We start from the raw sequence: 19037 nt of genomic DNA on the forward strand, positions 1-19037 counted from the left end.
TCGTCAAGGATCTGAGTAGATATGGATCTGGCACTGATGGGGTCCTCTTCATGGGATCGTCTGATTCTCACCACTGTCACACGTCCGGTTAGCGTGTGCTCTTTCTTATGAGTGACCGATTTGTTACTTTCACGTTGTTTCCCCAAGTGCGCAGGATAATGAAAGACTGTAAGTCAGAGCAACATTAACTGTAGAACTTTATTGACACAAACACACAGCAAGATGGCAATAGAGCAGAGGTCTTGAACAAATGCTATTAATTGTTAACAATACAAATTTTACAACTGAAAGTATTCAATATCTAAAACATCAAACTTTAGGGAATAACTCGCTTTTAGCAAGAGGTAACTGAAGAATTTTAATATATAAAATAATCACCAAATATTTAGACTTGCATGTAGAATGAACAATTGTAATACATACAAAATACTGAACTTATATCACGTATACAAGTAAAGTAGAAATAAAATAAATGTCTTACCTGTAAGTCAGAGCAACATTAACTGTAGAACTTTATTGACACAAACACACAGCAAGATGGCAATAGAGCAGAGGTATTGAATCCATTCTTCGTTTGGCTTATATAGGAGTTGGTTGCCATCTGCTGTTGTTATGGTCACATTTGGTTTAGATTTGCTCTGACCCACAATTAGGTAATGACAACAAAGTATGTTGTAACATCAAAAGGGAGCTTTGATTAAGATGCCAATAACAGGCTGTCATTTAAGATCTCAACATGAATAATTTGTTTGTGACTTAATTTATGTTATGTTATAATCTTTTACATGCATTGTTGACAATATTGGAATATTGAAAAAGTGTTACAGCAAAACTGTAGAAGGATGTAATGTTGATGCAATAATCTTTAACAAGCATTGTTGCTTATATTGGAAATATTGGAAAGGTATTTGATGATTCTCTTAACAATAAGTGATGTAAATATGTTGTATAATATTGCATTTACAACTAAGATTGTGTTACCCCTAAATATCATATTGCCAGAGATTGACAAGAAAACAGACATCAAGTGTAGCTGAACAAGATCATGAAACCCTACAACAATAAACAAATATACAAATGACATATATTATTAAACAAATATTCAAATGGTCGAATAACTATAAAACTATTACTATAAAATCTTCAAATATGCAAATGACTGCATATATTAATGCAAAACAATATAAAATCTTCAAATATGCAATTGACTGCATATATAAATGCAAAACACTGTGAAAATAGTGTAACTTTATGTTAATTTGATCAGCAATAAAAACACCTCTAATCGCTCATCTGCAATGTGGTTTTAATATGGAACAATAAATTCAAACACTCTTCTGCATCAATATTTTAAACATTTAAATAAAACTGGTGTTTACAATCAATCAAAATAATAAAAAACATCTTGTGCACATTAAATGCCATTTTGAATACCAGATGTTCACTTTGTAACCATTAGGACAAGTGGTTTCATGCAATCATGTCATGTATGAACATCAAAGATGAAAGAAAGTCTAAAAACAACATTTCCACTCAATCTTCCCAAGCCAGACACAGGGCAACTCAAACTGTTTGACTTTTTTTATTAACCCAAAGCTGATTATAGCCTAATCTGCTATATTAGCCCAAAGAATGCATGGGAATTTTTATTTAATGCTTCAACTTGTAAAAGTATAAAACAAAAATTATCTTAATTGCTTAATCCGGGTCCTTGTGAGGAATAAAACCTGTCTATATGGCTTAGGATTACAGAGACAATCCAATAAATATATTATAATCTTGAGCGTAATACGGAGCCAAAGTACAAACACATATTGTTTAATTTTAACATGGCACACTAATTATGCTGAAATTATGTGAAAGAGTTTTAAAATGGGAATACCAGATAGTCAAGAGCTACTTCTCGATGTAAATCTTTTGCAGAATTAATGTTTAAAACCAAAGAGTTGAAATTAAAAAATGTAAATATCATTTGCTTAATTTTATTGAAACAAACTTAACATTAGATTTTAACACAAAGCAGAAAGCAGAAGAAAACCCTTCTAAAAAATGTTCACCTGTTCCTCATTAATTTTGTTAATTATGCCAATGTTTACATACATGTCAGAGCTGCTCACATCCCTAAAATTATGTTCTGGTCCCTTGAAGGTCCCTATTAATCAAGCTTAAAGTTCCAACATTCACACACATAATTATTATGTGGCAATGCCGTTGATAAATGGGCCACATGACCCAAGGATTATTGCTCACAAGCTCCTACATTTGTCCATTAACTGAGAAAAATGCCTGGTAATGAAATTCACATCTTTGCTACATAAGCAATCTGAACCTTGAGTTTATGAGAAATCTGGAACAAATCTTGACTGTACTAGGCAAAGGAAAAGAAAATTTAAGAAAGATATAACTAACTACCCAGTAATCCAGCACTCTAAATGGAGAGCAGAAAAAAATGTGTTTCTTTAAAATTTATTTAGATTTCTATTCAGTTTTACTGCTCAATACATTATATATTTCACCTGATTTCCTTTAATGTTGTACATACATGTTGTATAAATTGTTTATCGCATAAAAATTTGCAAGCAAAAAAAAAAGAAAACCAATTTACAAAACTTCCTTTTTTGCTTATAATACTTTATGTACATAATGAATCTCCTCATAGAGACAGTAGCAGAAAGCCCAGACAGGCCTGTTTTGATTGTGAATTATGACATAATCAATGTGACAGCACAGCCCATGAAGGGAAAGACTAACAAGAGTGCCAAACTGTCACAAGATACGCCCGTTCGAAGGTTTTGGACACCATGCTCAATGCTTGAAAGTGTCCTCAAGACCTAGTTATTGACCCGGCATGACCCATATTTGAACTTGACCTAGATATCACTTAGATGTAACATCTGACTAAATTTGGTGAAGATCAGATGAAAACTACTTCAATTAAAGAGCGGACAACATGCTTAATGCTTGAAATGCACTATGTGACCTCGTTTTTGACCCGGCATGACCCATGTTCGAACTTGACCTACATATCATCTAGACACAACTTCTGACCAAATTAGGTGAAGATCAGATGAAAACTACTTCAATTAGAGAGCGGACACCATGCTAAATGCTTGAAATGCACTAAGTAACCTCGTGACCTAGTTTTTGACCCGGCATGACCCATATTTGAACTTGACCTACATATCATCTAGACACAACTTCTGACCAAATTTGGTGAAGATCGGATGAATACAATTTGAATTAGAGTCCGGACAAAGTGGCGCCGTTGAAAATGCACTAATTGACCCTATGACCTAGTTTTTGACCCGGCATGACCCATATTCGAACTTGGCCTATATATCAACTAGATGCAACTGCTGACCAAGTTTGGTGAAGATCGGATGAATACAATTTGAAATAGAGTCCGGACAAAGTGGCCCCTTTGAAAATGCACTTATTGACCCTATGACCTAGTTTTTGACCCGGCATGACCCATATTCGAACTTGGCCTAGATATCAACTAGATACAACTGCTGACCAAGTTTGGTGAAGATCGGATGAATACAATTTGAAATAGAGTCCGGACAAAGTGGCCCCTTTGAAAATGCACTTATTGACCCTATGACCTAGTTTTTGACCCGGCATGACCCATATTCGAACTTGGCCTAGATATCAACTAGATGCAACTGCTGACCAAGTTTGGTGAAGATCGGATGAATACAATTTGAATTAGAGTCCGGACAAAGTGATGCCTTCCGCCCGCCGCCCGCCGCCCGCCCGCCCGCCCGCCGCCAAGGGGTTTCACATAATACGTCCCGTATTTTATACGGGCGTATAAAAACTGACATTTAGCAGAAAGCATCTGTCAACATTTGACAGGTTTATATTCTGTTATTCATACTAACAACACTGCACTAGGGGTGTTTGACTAGTATAGCCAATATACTTACTTGATGTATATTGAAATAAATTGATACATAAACTTCTTTGGTGTATCATGTATGGGATCTAAATAGGGTTCATTTCATTTACACATACTCTCATATTGCAGCTGTATAAAACTATCATCATCAGTACTAAGTATTTCATGAATGTTGTATTTCATTTCCCAAGGTACATTTACACTTGTTGAAGGTTTAATCCAAAATTTATGTTCAATTCCAGCATCAAAGACCCACTCCCAACAAATTTCAAAATGTTTGGCATTGAGCACTTACAAATACATTCTGTTGAATCACCTGTACATGAAGTTGAAATTCAAACAAATTTCCCCATTGTGAAAAGTGAAGTGATTACATACACAGAAAAGCGAAGACCCGTAAAAGCAATTAAAACTGTACTATTGAAATTTGAAAGATTGTAAAAACAGTTATCAGCCTATTGGAACACAAAGACCAGGATAACTTCAAAGTGCCAAACATTTTCACTTCACAGCACAACTGTGGACAATCATTATCAGTTAATTTATGGATAGAATAAAATCTTAAAAGATCTTTCTTTCCAAAATTAAACTACCATTAATTATCTTATATCATTGACCAATAATGGCCATTATTTTATTTAAATTAATTGAGTTATGTATGTTTGTGTGTACACATGTATTGATTTTGGACCAAGCACTTTGGTTATATTTATATGGGCAGTCCTACCGATGAAAGAAGCACAAACAAGGGTGGAGAATGTTACAATCAAAATCAGTATAAACTGTATAAACTGTTTACAAAAGTTGAACACTCTTATGCAACTGTTTCACAGTATGACATCTGAGTTTCCAATGCAGTTCAGGCTTTTCTAATTAACAGCAATTTACCCATTGGCCAGTTTGACCCTTGTGACAGTTTTACAGGGGAACCAACACTCAATAAACAAATGCGCAATCATCATTCCAAAACATCCTAATTAAATCTTATTTTAAACAAGCAAGCTCAATACAAACTGTATTCATTTGCCTAAATTTCATGCACTTGAAAGGTTATCGTCAGGTTTTTCACTGGGTCTTATCAAACTGTGTTTGTTAATCTCCGAAAAACCAAACAGATGCATTAACCTGAAAAGGTATGTTTGAGTCCTATGTTTTTACTGGGACGCATTTTGATTAGCTCTGGAGACCGCGGTATGCACGGCTATCCAACCCCATGATACACTTATCTGGCAAGCAAATGCATCTATCAAGATATTGCCATTTTTAATATGACTTTCTCTTGCAGACTGTGCATGTTTAATACCTGTTTAAATTACATTAGACTGGCATTGATAACTGTTTCTACTGGAAGCAAAACAAACAGAAATGAACTGTGTTTGATATGATTTGATAAATGTTGATCTTTCTTTTTTAATCAGATAGATATCAGCAAGGTTTCCATCTTGACTGGCTTTTCACAACACACTTCAGATTTGAACTTACATGACTGCACACTTACTTGATAAGTAAAGATTTTTCAGGTCAACCAAAACAAGCAAACAAGTTTTCATGGTCTGGCTTTCAAAATAAAGAATAAACAGAGAATGCAAGTGCCCTTGTTTTTTTTTTTACCATTTCGGAAATGGGGCCTGGAGTCTACTTACAGAGCTGGATGTGATTTCAACTAAATGTTATTTATTAAAAAATAAATTATTTTGTTTAATTTTTGTTGTTGAGGCATTATAGAAAGTAGGAACTTTAGGCATTTTCATTTGGGAAAAATATACACTTTTTGAGATTGTGAATGAGGCTATTATTGGCCCCTAATTTGACGAAAAAATAACACTGCCTTATCGTAAAGACTTACTTGCAGAATGCAGCTTTGGACTGCTTGATTTTCTGGTATGGTAGCAGTGTACATGCTGCGGTCAAACGTTGGCTCCTTGTCATTGATATCCCGCACAGACACTGACACCTTCACGCTCGAGGTCATGGGTGGGATTCCCCGGTCTGTTGCAATCAGCCAAAATGAAGGCTGAGCGTCCACCTCACAATCCACTTGACCTCGCGTTGTGATCAGTCCAGAATTGGCGTCAACCTGAAACCAGTCAGAGATGCTTCCCGGTTCTGAGCGGATGCTGTAAAGGATTAAACCATTTGCGCCGATATCCCGGTCACTGGCTGCAATTGATATCACAGAGCTGCCAGCTTCTGACATCTCGTCCACGTTTGCCTGGTAACTGCTCTGCAGAAAGACGGGAGCATTGTCGTTAACGTCATCCAATTGCAGAACGAAGGACTGAGTTGCAGACAGAGGGGGAATTCCTGAATCGGCAGCGACCAAAGTAAGGTTATATGATGGCTTTGTTTCTCTGTCCAGCAACTGCGCTACCACGATCATGTATGTATCATAACTGGTTTTCTCCAACCGAAATTTTCCCTCAGCGCCATTCAGTGTTACTTCGATGGTGTTATTCTCTGATACAGGTGACTCCGGATCGCTTACGGATACTCTGGCTACGTATGACCCAATGGACGCATTTTCTGAAATTTTGGGAACATTGTTGTTGTAGTTGATGTAAATATTTGGTGGAAGCTCATTCACATTGAGGACATTAATTTCTATAGCTGCAACTGCAGCAATAGAGTTTCCGGGATTCTGAGCTTTAACCTCTATGTCGTATCTTTTTCTGGACTCATAGTCTACCATTCTTTTAAGAGAAATCACACCACTTGCTGAATTCACTTCAAAACAATCGTCTGGATCTGTCTTCTTGTCTATTGAATATACAACATTTCCGTTTTCACCAGAGTCGATATCCGTGGCATGTACCTCTAAAATTGTTGTCCCAACTGTGGTATTTTCCAAGAATGAAGCAGAGTATTTACTCTGATCGAAAACTGGACTGTTGTCATTGACATCTAATACATTGATTCTGACATCCATTGTTGCAGTAAGTCTGGGAGACCCTCCATCATACACGTGTACTGTAAGGTTATAAAATTTTCTTTTCTCATAGTCCAAAGTTCCATTTACACCAACAGTTAATAAAAGCTTGTTTCTAAGTGGATTTGTATAATTTCCTGTCAAGTTAAATGCATAGTCCTCATTCCCAGATGCCAGACGGTAGCCTGCGATTGTGTTGTTACCAATATCTTCATCTGTTGCGCTTCCTATATAGAATTTATTTTGGGTGGTTCCTTCATGAATATCAAATATTCGATTCTCATTGTCAAAATGTGGCGCATTATCATTGACATCTGCCACATTTATTGTCAAACAAATCAGCACAGTAGAATTGCTATCGTCTTCTACATAAACTGGAAAATAATAACTCTTTTTTTCCCTGTCTAACAGCACTTTAGTTTTTATAATGCCAGCTCTATCTACATCAAACGTCGATTTTATAGTATCATCTGTAAATAATGTATGAAATCTGTAAGCTGTATTTGTCCTACTTTGTAAATCCGCGCCAATATTTCCCACTATGGCAGGTGAAGGCAGATTTTCTTTTAAGGAGTATGTCAGCATGGTATTGGTTGACTGGGGACTACATTGAATTTGCGTCCTTACATACCCGAACAAACACGTCCAAATCACCACCTTGAGTATGAGACTGTGGTAGCAGCAACTCCCATGCATTTCCATGATGCTTTTTGACGTTGACTTCTTGGTTTAGAACAGAATAAATCCCACATTCATTTCTAGTGACCAAAAAAATATGTCACAATATAAAATTTACTTAAACAATGGTTGCCCAAACAACTTATTTCACAGTTCCCACTGTCTCAAATGCACACATTTAAACTGCATATGCCTTTACATTTCACCTGAAACAAATAATCTCCTATTATTAAATATGAATGTTTATGAATTAATTTGTTTATGAATTACTGGTCGTGTACGTAATTCCAGCCACTTTTGGGACTATTTTAACAAAATCTTTTGTTTTACGCAACTGGTTTAAACTAAACTTCACATATATAATCCTGGGTTCAAAACTCACCTAGCATGAAAATTTCAATAGAATTAGATCAGTGTATGTTACTTTTATGAAGAGAAATTAATGACATATAAACTATCAATTTTCGTAGGGCAATTGTACCTAAAAAATCGGCCACTTTTCAGTTTAATCTGCAGGTACAATTACAAAGCAATATCTTTAGACGAATGTCCTCATTTGAAGAGTATAAATAAAGGTTTACACAAACACAATTTATGACTTGAAACTTAAAAAATATGCGACATTATTATACCAGTTACACCCCCTACCTATTTTAATAAATTTTAACAGGCCTGCACGGTTAATGGGCAACTGCACATTCATAAAAAATATTTATTTTCAATAGTTTTAATCAATTTTTACTAACATAGCTAAGAAAGTAAAAACATTATGTTTAAAAAGTTGACTTTAGTGTCGATTTTTAGAAAACGCTTATATTTAATTTTACAAAATGTAAACTATTAATATTCAAATCAAGGGAGGTAATTCCAATATTAAAAGTTTATATTTAGGTCCTGATTTTTTTGTTTTAAATGTATGTTTTTATACAATTAATTATAAATACCTTAATGAAAGTTTATCAGATAGAAATAATAATAATTTTATCAAATATATTTGTTTCTTATATGAATATAATTTTTGCAATGGATAATGACGTCACTTTCATGAGAGAAATATCTTGTGTTATGGTTGAGACATTTTAATGCAAACGTTTACAGTGATATGCTTCTATTATTTGCAAAATATTGAGATTAGGGTTGGTTTTCAACTTGACTGTTCTAAAAATAATCAAAACATGTGTGTTTAGATCATGAAAATGATTAAACAAAGGTGGCCGATTTTTTACATACAGGCCGGAATTACGTACACGACCAGTAATTATAAAAAATAATAAAATAAAATGTTTAAATTCAAAATACTACTAATAAAATATATGTACATGTCTACATAGCAAAATCATTTAACAATAACGTCCTGCGAACAAACACAAGTATATATATTGTCATTTGCTAACCACCAGTTTTGAACAACACTAAGGTATCGCAGACTCGTTTGACAATTAACGAAAATTCGTATTCACATTAACACACTACAGTACACTTTTATTTAAACTATAAAATATTTATAAAATAACATATATCCTTACCACCTCACGAACCGATTACTAAGCTAGTTGCAAATTCAATATATTAATATAATCCATTTTTAATAAATTGCGTTAAAATACTCCACATTTTTGTTTTTCACTGATAAAAACATGTTTCGCTGCTATCCAACACCGATCTTAATACATTGTGTCGATTCGTGCATACAGGTCGACAGGAATACGACAGTCATATTCGAACATGGTTTATTTCGATTTTATGTATAAATTTCCAGTCGGTGTAAACTAATCAAATTTACGTACAAAAATATTAATAACCCATACCTATTCAAAATTTATCAGATTTGCATACTGCTACAAAGTGTTATTACACTCTGTTTAGAAAGTCGGAAACGAATGTAATCCTTTCGTTTTGTTCATCGTCACATGACATACCTGTTAAGCGGCGGTGAATGCTTTGAAGTAGCCGCCATGCAATTATCTCAATTAGCTGTTTTTCGCACCTATGATAATCCATCTGTCACTCTATCCTACATGAGATGAAGGAGCATAAGGAGCATACGACAAATGCCCTTAAGTCTACAATTCTTACGACGAAAATAAGTTAAATTATTTAAAATAAATTTCTTTTAAAATAAATATAATATGCATGTCTTCTAGTGCTATATTATTATGCGTAAAGAATTTTTAAAACATATTATTATTTATATGTTAATGAACATTTTTTAGCTCTCCAACTAACCATCGAATACAGTTTATCAGAAAATGTTAAAACACATGTACATGAACACAAGTTTATTCAATGTTACTGTCTCTCATGCAGTATATAATATATGAGTAAAAATGTATACATCGCATGTAAACATACATGTCTGTAAGTTTAAAAAAATATTTTGAATTTTTTATGGTGGGTGTTTTATTTAATAAGTCCTCGCTGTTATCACCTGTAAAATAAAATTCATAAATGTTTTACCCATCACTAGCAGACTTCATTGACACTCAAACTCATAAGACAATTAAATGCTTTTACGCATTGTATATAATTCACAGACTGATCATTCAAAGCCCACAAGTGATTTCAAGAATGTTGTCATTTTTTATTGTATGCTTTCTATATTGTCAACCATTTAAAGGGTGAACATTATTGTAAGTCTATAATATAAAATTTAGTAACTCATGCGCTTTACTAAAAGTATGCTTCATCAACATAAGAAGCACTGGGAATTGGCTTCACCGATCAACAAGCCGTGTCGGTGAACATTTAATGACGCTTCAACTGAGTTCATAGTAACCCGGCTAAATAATAAAAGCTAGATATTTCAACTAGATTTCAACGTAAACTGACGATTATATGCAAAATAAGCATTATCAAAGCAGTAGATCGTTTCGAAATGGTATAAATACATCAGTAACCGGAATTTGTTTATAAATACTAAATGTTGTTGAGTACGCCACAATACAGCTAGAATTCCATTGTAGTGAACTCACTTTTTTGTAAGATAACAAGCGAATGGTAAATTAATAAAACGTATCTTAAATAGTATAACATTTGCGAAAGGACTTCAAGACCATTAAAAATGCAATGATTTAGACCGATATGCACATTTCGTAATTCTTTGACTGACGACGTTGGAGGAGCTCAATGGTTTGCTTTACATTTTCTGCATCTTTTGTGGCACACGTACTACTGTAATAAAAGAATAACTATGATGCAAATTCTATGTTTAATAAAAACATTAAATTCCCACTTGCAGCAAAAACATAAAGCGTACATTTTGAACGTTATTCGTTATAATTTCTTTGACGTTTTTATGTGTAACATACATGTAGTTGCAGTATGACGTTTGAATCTGCTCTAAACCGGGTAGTGGCATTCGCTTCATTCACCAACATAATTATGTTTCGCTTTCAGCATACGCCAGTATTAAAAAAACACAAACACACAAGAACCACAACGTTTTAAACATAAATATGATTCATTACTATTATTAAATGTTCCATTTTACTGTATTACTGGGTAATTATTCACACGTGCTTTATGCCTTGAATCCGTTTTTGGGCTTAAGCATCACCATCAAGAAAAAGATGTGTCAAATCTCGATCGTAATTACTTAGAATTTCTTCGGCATTATTTCTAGTCACTTGAAGATTTTGGTTCGATTGTCATGCATCGATATATGCTGCAAAAGCATTTTATAGAACAGTGGTACTGAAAATTATAACATTTATAAATGTTCATAATTAACATGTTTTGACCGCGACATTTCACGTACATGTTTCAACAATTTATTGCAGCTAGTTTTACCCAATTGTAAACGTCTTTGAAAATACAAGCTATAATAAACCTGAGCTTTACGAATCATTTTTAAACTGCTAAACACTGGAGTACATTTAACAACATTAAAACATAGTTAAAATGTGATAAAGTACAACAATTTATACGATTCAATACAATCGTATTGGAAATACGAACTAGTGTATGACAAGAGTCGGGTTGGCTCAGTTGGAAAAGCGTTGCACTAAAAAAACGAGGATCACAGTTGCGAACTCCGGCCAGGCCTTATAACTTGCGTGGATATTGGTCATGTAATACTTTCTACAACAATTCCCCCAAACATTGATTCAAACAGGGGAATGGTCATTTACTGGCATCAGTATGTACCTTTTCTCCTGGCTTAACCAGGATATGATCAAATCACTCAATATTATAAAAGTTCCTGTCGATATCCACATCTACATCGTACTACAGTCACAGCTTCTTCCAAAGAATAATAACTACCTGGAACTGCCTACCGACCTCCGTTGCTGATTCCTCTGACTTTGTATCTTTCAAGCGGAGACTAGCAAACTTACGATTCTAAATAAGTCGTCAGCGCCAGCTACTAAGTAACTTCTAACGACCTCTCATGGCTGTGCCTTTTCAACTTCAAACCTAGCTCTTGCATGGTGGCCACCGTAATCAAGCCTCTTGGTGGCCACCGTAACCAGAGAGACATGATGACGAGAGATAAAACGTAGCTGAGGAATATTGTTTACTGTAATTCTGTCTGTTGATTATCTCACTCTTCTTTCTTTGCTATTGTTCACTCTTTTTCTTATTGTCTCATCGCCCGTAGCGTAATAGTAAAGTTTTCCTGCAGCTATGTACCATGTAGATGGATACTGGTAAACCAGCTATCCCATGAAAAGTAAGCGTTGGTTAACTGACCGTTATGAGTGAACTGAAAGATTCTTGAAAACGGCGAACACTCCAATAACAACCGTTTGTGACAAAACACACGAACGACAACTGCGTCTCAAACTAGTTCGGCTGTAAACTATCTCGAACCCATTTGAAATTTGAGCTACTTGTTAATTTAGTGCCATGTAACCTTTACTATAGGGCACGGTCCTTGATATGTTTCCAAGTTGTCACGTGACCAAACTGTGGTAAATATACATTAGCAAACCTGTTACAATTACCTATGTTACCCGTTATACACACGACAAACTGAGATGACACACGTTTGTTGTGTGTTTATTTCCACATATATAACAGCCGTAAGTGCAATTTTACCCCACACATATCCACATTGTTAACAACTTTCGCAAAAACATGCTCCAACTCCAAAGGCAAAGTGCACATGCTGGCTAAACTTTCTTAGTTTCTAGTTAGTTGCAATAATTCAACTCTCAGCTTAGGCTGAGAGTTGCAATGCGCTCTCTCTTGTCCATGGGTGCAAAATGTTATCAACAATTTAAAGGTTAATGAACACTGAAACTGCAAGAGCTTATTAAAATTTACCTATCTAAACCACAAACTCATCCAAATGGTACCATTAAAGCAAGAAATAATTGATTTGTATTGACTAAGGTTTTGTTTTGTACGCTGTATCCGCCATATTGGAAAATTGACCCTGACTAAGGTTTTGTTTTGTACGCTGTATCCGCCATATTGGAAAATTGACCCAATATAGGTCAGGTCGCATTACACCAATATTTTGAAAGTCGCGTAATGTGTTGGAGCCAAAAAGTCGCTAACAATGTGGTTTTCAATACAGAATACACTGTTTCAAATTTAAACATAACAATGTCAGCGAGAAAAGTGTGTTGAAACATCGTCGTGTTTTTATGTCCCCCACTATAGCAGTGGGGGACATATTGTTTTTGCCCTGTCTGTTGGTCTGTTTGCGCCAACTTTAACATTTTGCAATAACTTTTGCTATATTGAAGATAGCAACTTCATATTTGGCATGCATGTGTATCTCATGAGGCTGCAGATTTTGAGTGGTGAAAGTTCAAGGTCAAGGTCATCTTTCAAGGTCAGAGGTTAAATATATGTGGCCAAAATCGCTCATTTTATGAATACTTTTGCAATATTAAAGATAGCAACTTGATATTTGGCATGCATGTGTATCTCATGGAGCTGCACATTTTGAGTGGTGAAAGGTCAAGGTTAAGGTCAACCTTCAAGGTCAGAGGTCAAATATATGTGGCCCAAATCGCTTATATACTTTAAATACTTTTGCAATATTGAAGATAGCAACTTGATATTTGGCATGCATGTGCATCTCATGGAGCTGCACATTTTGAGTGGTAAAAGGTCAAGGTCAAGGTCATCCTTCAAGGTCAGAGGTCAAATATATGTGGCCCAAATCACTTATTTTATGAATACTTTTGCAATATTGAAGATAGCAACTTGATATTTGGCATGCATGTGTATCTCATGGAGCTGCACATTTTGAGTGGTGAAAGGTCAAGGTCATCCTTCACAAGGTCAAGGTCATCCTTCAAGGTCAAACGTCATATAGGGGGACATTGTGTTTCACAAACACATCTTGTTATCGGATGCATGCAAAGGATATCATCCGTAGGTTTCCATTCAGGTAAATTTAACATGGTTATGAAGTTTATTCATTATTTTCCTCAATTTGTCTCGAACGACGTCTGTAACTCTGTATAGTGAAGCGCACAGATTCCGTGCGCTGAACTGCACCCATGTGTATGAAGGAGTGCATATGAACTCCCAGAGCCGCCATAGCAAAAATTATCAAAGGTTCTGGGATTCCGTTTATATGGACTAGTTTCTAGTCATCTTTCTGTTTTAAAGTTATTGTACAATACTTAATTTAAAATGAATACAGCTTAAAATAACTTATTAATGTATATTCATCTCTCTTTATTAAATTGGTTTGGAAATATGAAGTTTCTAGTCCGTAAAAAACATATTTATTTCATAAATCATACATGCCAGACGTCCCGATCTTGGCGGGACAGTCCTGCTTTTGGGGTGTTTGTCCCTGTGTCCCGATGTGACACACTTTGTCCCGACATTCGTAAAAACAACATACGTTCTATAAGATAACACTAAAATTCGCTATTCAAGCTCCGTCTGGCTTAAATAACCATCGCTAATCCCTTTATTGCCCCCTATTAACAAACCATATCTACTAGTCGAGTGATCCAGTGTTGTTTTTGACACCTTATCAGCGATTTATTGGCAAATTACTGATTTTATCGGTCATTCACACATGGTGTTTTTTATGATAGGGGTCGCTAATTGCTAGCGAGAGATGCTTTGTAGTGAATTAAAAGCAGACTGATTTTGTATTTCATGGCCAAAATCAAGTCCAAAGATACTTTTACTCGGAATTCTGTGTAATACACCACCTGAGGCTTAAAAACCTGTCAAAACACCAGTTTTGTATATCAAAAAAATTGAGCGCTAACCAATACACATCGATGTTTCACATAAATTTACTTTCGTTTTTGACCGATTTTCAGAAAATAATTTGTAAATAGTGCATCAATCTAAATTTAGAGTTAATTTATGATTGGTTGAATAAAAACAGTGCTCGATTCGCCCACATCGAGTTGAACGATTACGCATGCCTCCGTCCCAAATTGAACTCAAATAGAGGCATGCCTTAATTTAACGTTATGGATTCATCCGCATAGTGCACATGTCTGTTTACTTCCGGAAAATGGAGAACGTCTGTGTTCATGAAACTCATACACACATTTATTGTCAATATTTGCCTGAAATAATGAGGTTTTGTCAGTAATAAACAGATTAATGACTACAGTAAAGGTGGCATGATTGATCATTGTAGGTGTCCCGCTTTTTGGTCAAATGTCCCGACATTTTTTAATGGAATGTCCCGATTTGGACCTGAAAAGTTCTGGCATGTATGCATAAATTCTGTGCTTTAATTATAATGACACTATTTCTGACATTTTTGATATCAACTAAAACTGTTTCCTCAACCGGGATGACAGGGATGATACTTTCCGCTTAAACTGGATTATGATTTAGAAGAGACTTTAAATAAAAGAAAAGCTCCATAAAAGCAGAAAGTGTTGTGCCTGTTTAGCCTGTATCTGGGACGATACTTTACTCACATGCATTAAGCCCCATTTTCCCAGAGCAATCCATGTGAACCCTTTGCATGCTGGGAAATTTGTCATCTGCTAAAATGTTGTCTGCTGAATTTCTAAACTTAGCATTTTCTTCGATTTTTTTCACAGAATACTATCAGAAAAGCAAACAGTTTGGATCCTGATGAGACACCACGTTCTGTTCTGTGGCGTCTCATCTGGATCCAAACTGTTTGCAAAGTCCTTCAAAATTCGGTTCATGCACTGAAAGAGTTATTTATTCTAAAGATCTATTTGCAGGACAATCTCAGATCAGAGAGCTAGAAAATAATGGCTGTAGTTCTCAACCCATACAGTCAACAGAAATCCCAGCTTGGGGTAATTGAAGCAGGACTGAAAACTTTGAAGAGAGACAAGGTACAGCTTTCAAAAGATTTATTATTTTAAACAATTATATTCATTTAATGTCTGTATAAAGCTCTAAACGTTTCAGTTTTCTTATATTCTACAAGAAATGTGACACCTTATGGGTTTCGCGGGATTGAATGAGTGTGGAGATAAAATATTAAATTTGAAAATGAATGATGGTAACAGAGGTTCTTGTAGAGATTTTAATATACATGTCATTTTTTCAATTAATCCTATTTTCATACGTCTGGCCCAGCTCTGTCGTTTGTTATCATTTGTATCACATTACTATTTTGCTCCTCCTCTAAAAAATTTCTCAAAACTGGCTCTCTGCACTTTAAATTTTAATGCAACTGATTGCGCAATGTATGACATATGTCATGTGTTGTAAATTTTCTAACGAAACACACCATTTTGAGTTAAACTTTCTGGATTTGAAGGACAAGTCGGACGTGGTGTTTTTAAACAGTAATAATGATTCAAACAAATGTGAAATGTATTTCGATTGTGTGTTTATCATGCATAATTGTAAACTTTGATAGGAATACATAGAGAATAACAGGTAACTGCCTGATATTTTTGTAATATATCAGACAAAGCTCAGAATAATATAACAGCGAAGCTTGCAGAGCTGTTATTTTATTCGTGCTGAGCCTGGTATATTACAAAAAGATCAGGCCGTAACCAGTTTTTCTGTTTATCACACCTCTATGTCCCCAATTTTAAAGAAAAATAGCAAAAAAGCTGCATTTTTTAGCAAGAAAGAATATGATTTTTGTTGTTTGACGTGTTAATAACGATGTCATGAGCACTTGCGCTTAATGTTTGTAATTATATTATATCTTGGTATCAAATTATTGTTCTGTTGAATCAGATTCAATTTTACTAAAAATGATTACTTTATAGTTGATTCCGCGTTATATAATCCACCTCCTATCATCGATTGATATAAGAACTTGCTGTTGAACTTATTAAAAAAAAAATATCATGCAACGTTATATCATGCAGATATCAATGCAGCGGTATGATAAAATAAAAAAGTGTGGTTTAAAACGAGTTTTGATAAAGGGATGGATGAATAGAAATGGAAGTGAATATCGTTTCAACTTTATTGTTATAAACATTGGAATATAGTTCCTATTGAGGTAAGTGTGTCATTTATACTAAATAAAGTTTTTTTATAACTCTTGTTTAAGCTGTAGTAGTATCATCTTATTTTACAAAACGGTTTCAGTTGCAATCAATATTTGAATTATTCAAATTGTGTGCTATGTTTTATTATAATTATTTTTGAATATTTTGTTGATTTATTACTTATGTGTATGATGCTAATGATGTGTTGATCACAGCAAGCCTCGTTGTGTAAACCTTTCTTCAATTTGTCGGACTAATTCAAGTACACAATTACATTTTCATATAATATTCTGTCATGTCTATTTGAACATCCATACACTGCACAAAAGGCAATCATTTGCATTGATGATATTTAAACAGAATAATTTTTTCTGTGTATACTGTAAAACCATTAAATTTCGTGTGGTATGAATTTTCGTGGATTTCTTTGGTCAGCTGAACTACAAATTCAAGTACCAACGATTATTTATACATTTTTAATCAGATATCGGTCATTTCCAAACGACATTTTCTTTCGTTGTCGCTTATCCGCAAATTAACGATGATTGCACTGAGAATTGCAAATATTGTCAAAACAACATTGATGGCAATTAGCGAGCGGGGACCCACAAGTGCGCCGCTTTATCGCTCTTATCGACAATTATCTGCAACACTTTTATGCTTCAGTGCACATTAACCTCTAGTCTTGGTGTCAGTACAGATTAGCAGATTATGCTTCGTAATTACTCTAGTTGTTTTAATTAAATTTTAATTACGATAAGTCTTCCCCAAAAATTTGAAATCCACGAAATAACGTATCAACGAATTAGTTGTTTTTTTATTATTAAAAATCCACGAAATTACGTGTCAACGAATTAGTTGTTTTTTATTAAACCACGAAATTTCGTACCAACGAATTTCTATACGTTTATAGTATTGAATTAATAACACGTAACTAGGTTTCTTTGTTGCATAACAAGATGGCGCCTAGTGCTGTTTGTGACATGATGTCACATTATTTTTGTTTGCGCTTGGTGTTTTCCAGAAGAAATATTTAAACACAAAATACTACAAAATTAGATTTTTCCCAGATATTACACATATGTCGACATGTAGATAACGTTCTGGTTCATAGGCATATGAAATTTCATCAAAAGTTGTGGTCCAGTTTAAAAAAAACTCAAATCCCGGCTATAACCCGCAACTTAACGAACTGAGCCACCATCAACATTCGTTCAATTGAATGTCATCATTAGATGACACCAAATATATCACTCATTCCACAATAAAATATATTTCAGACAAGTTCGGGAAGATCATGCAAAAATCATAAAAAAATTTCAGAACATAATTGAGAAGACAGATCCACATTTTTGTTTTTTTCAGAATCTGCTTGGGGACAATGAATTCTCCGCCATGTATCATGCTGTGGAGAAACACCACAGGGAACTGAGGCTGGCACATCTGACAGGAAAAGCCAAGGATGTCATGTAAGCTTTTCAGCGAAATATTGCTTTCTTTAATAATCAGTGTTGCATGTTGTTTTGAGAGTTTTTAACTTCATTTAAGCTGAAATGTACAAATTCTAAAGCAGTTGCACTGTCCATCTGTCTGTGTGAAGTTTCTTGTTTCACCATAACGATTACCGAGAAAACCCAAAATATATGTGTAGACAAGTCAAACATTAATCTGCTAGTTTGACAGGATTAGTGAAAAACTTCAAGGCCCATTTAACTGTTAACTAGCAAGAAAATTGGTTGCATAAATCCAGTAATATTAATGGAATTTTAATTAAAAACTTTTTGTTGCCCAACAAAGCCTGAAGTATTAAGATGCTTGCACACTACATAGTTATGTTAACAAGGGAGTTAAATCACTTTGTTTTTTTCACAACAGTACTTTAGTTAGTTTCCATTTATTTGATTTAACAGCATCATTCTTGTCTGTGGTTTTTAGCTCTACTGGCCCAAGGCCTGAAGAGCTTATGTCATGGCGTGGTTTCTGTCGTCCGTCCGTGCGTGCGTTAGACTTTTTCATGTTTACGCGATAAAGTCCAGTTTTCATCCGATTCTTTTCAATCTTGTTCAGTGTCTTTATATTAATGAGGACTCGAACCCTATTGAAAATTGGTTACATCAGAGTAAAAAGTCCAGAATTATCTCCCCTTGAA

The 19037-nt window shown here is 34.7% G+C and overlaps 2 protein-coding genes across 7 annotated transcripts in view; one reads left to right on the plus strand and one right to left on the minus strand.

Annotated features, from left to right (window-relative positions):
* LOC127877272 (protein dachsous-like) overlaps positions 1-9178 on the minus strand; it is a 57556-nt gene extending 48378 nt beyond the window's left edge. The window contains exons 1-2 of the mRNA XM_052422955.1: positions 9032-9178; positions 5748-7711 (exon numbers count right to left, since the gene is read on the minus strand). Of these exons, the coding sequence (XP_052278915.1) occupies positions 5748-7529 (1782 nt within the window). The 5' untranslated portion in view covers positions 7530-7711; positions 9032-9178. The remainder of the gene's footprint in view (positions 1-5747; positions 7712-9031) is intronic.
* Positions 9179-12379: 3201 nt separating this feature from the next.
* The window catches only part of LOC127879720 (uncharacterized), a 101292-nt gene continuing 94634 nt past the window's right edge, over positions 12380-19037 (plus strand). For 5 of the 6 annotated variants that reach the window (XM_052426721.1, XM_052426723.1, XM_052426725.1 and 2 more), the window contains exons 1-3: positions 12402-12529; positions 15647-15763; positions 18254-18357. In XM_052426721.1, the coding sequence (XP_052282681.1) occupies positions 15677-15763; positions 18254-18357 (191 nt within the window). In that variant the 5' untranslated portion in view covers positions 12402-12529; positions 15647-15676. Of the gene's footprint in view, positions 12530-15646; positions 15764-18253; positions 18358-19037 lie in introns of all 6 variants that reach the window. The other variant, XM_052426722.1, reaches the window with a different exon arrangement.

Source organism: Dreissena polymorpha, chromosome 4, assembly GCF_020536995.1.
Source record: "Dreissena polymorpha isolate Duluth1 chromosome 4, UMN_Dpol_1.0, whole genome shotgun sequence".
In the NCBI taxonomy this organism is placed as follows: domain Eukaryota; kingdom Metazoa; phylum Mollusca; class Bivalvia; order Myida; family Dreissenidae; genus Dreissena; species Dreissena polymorpha.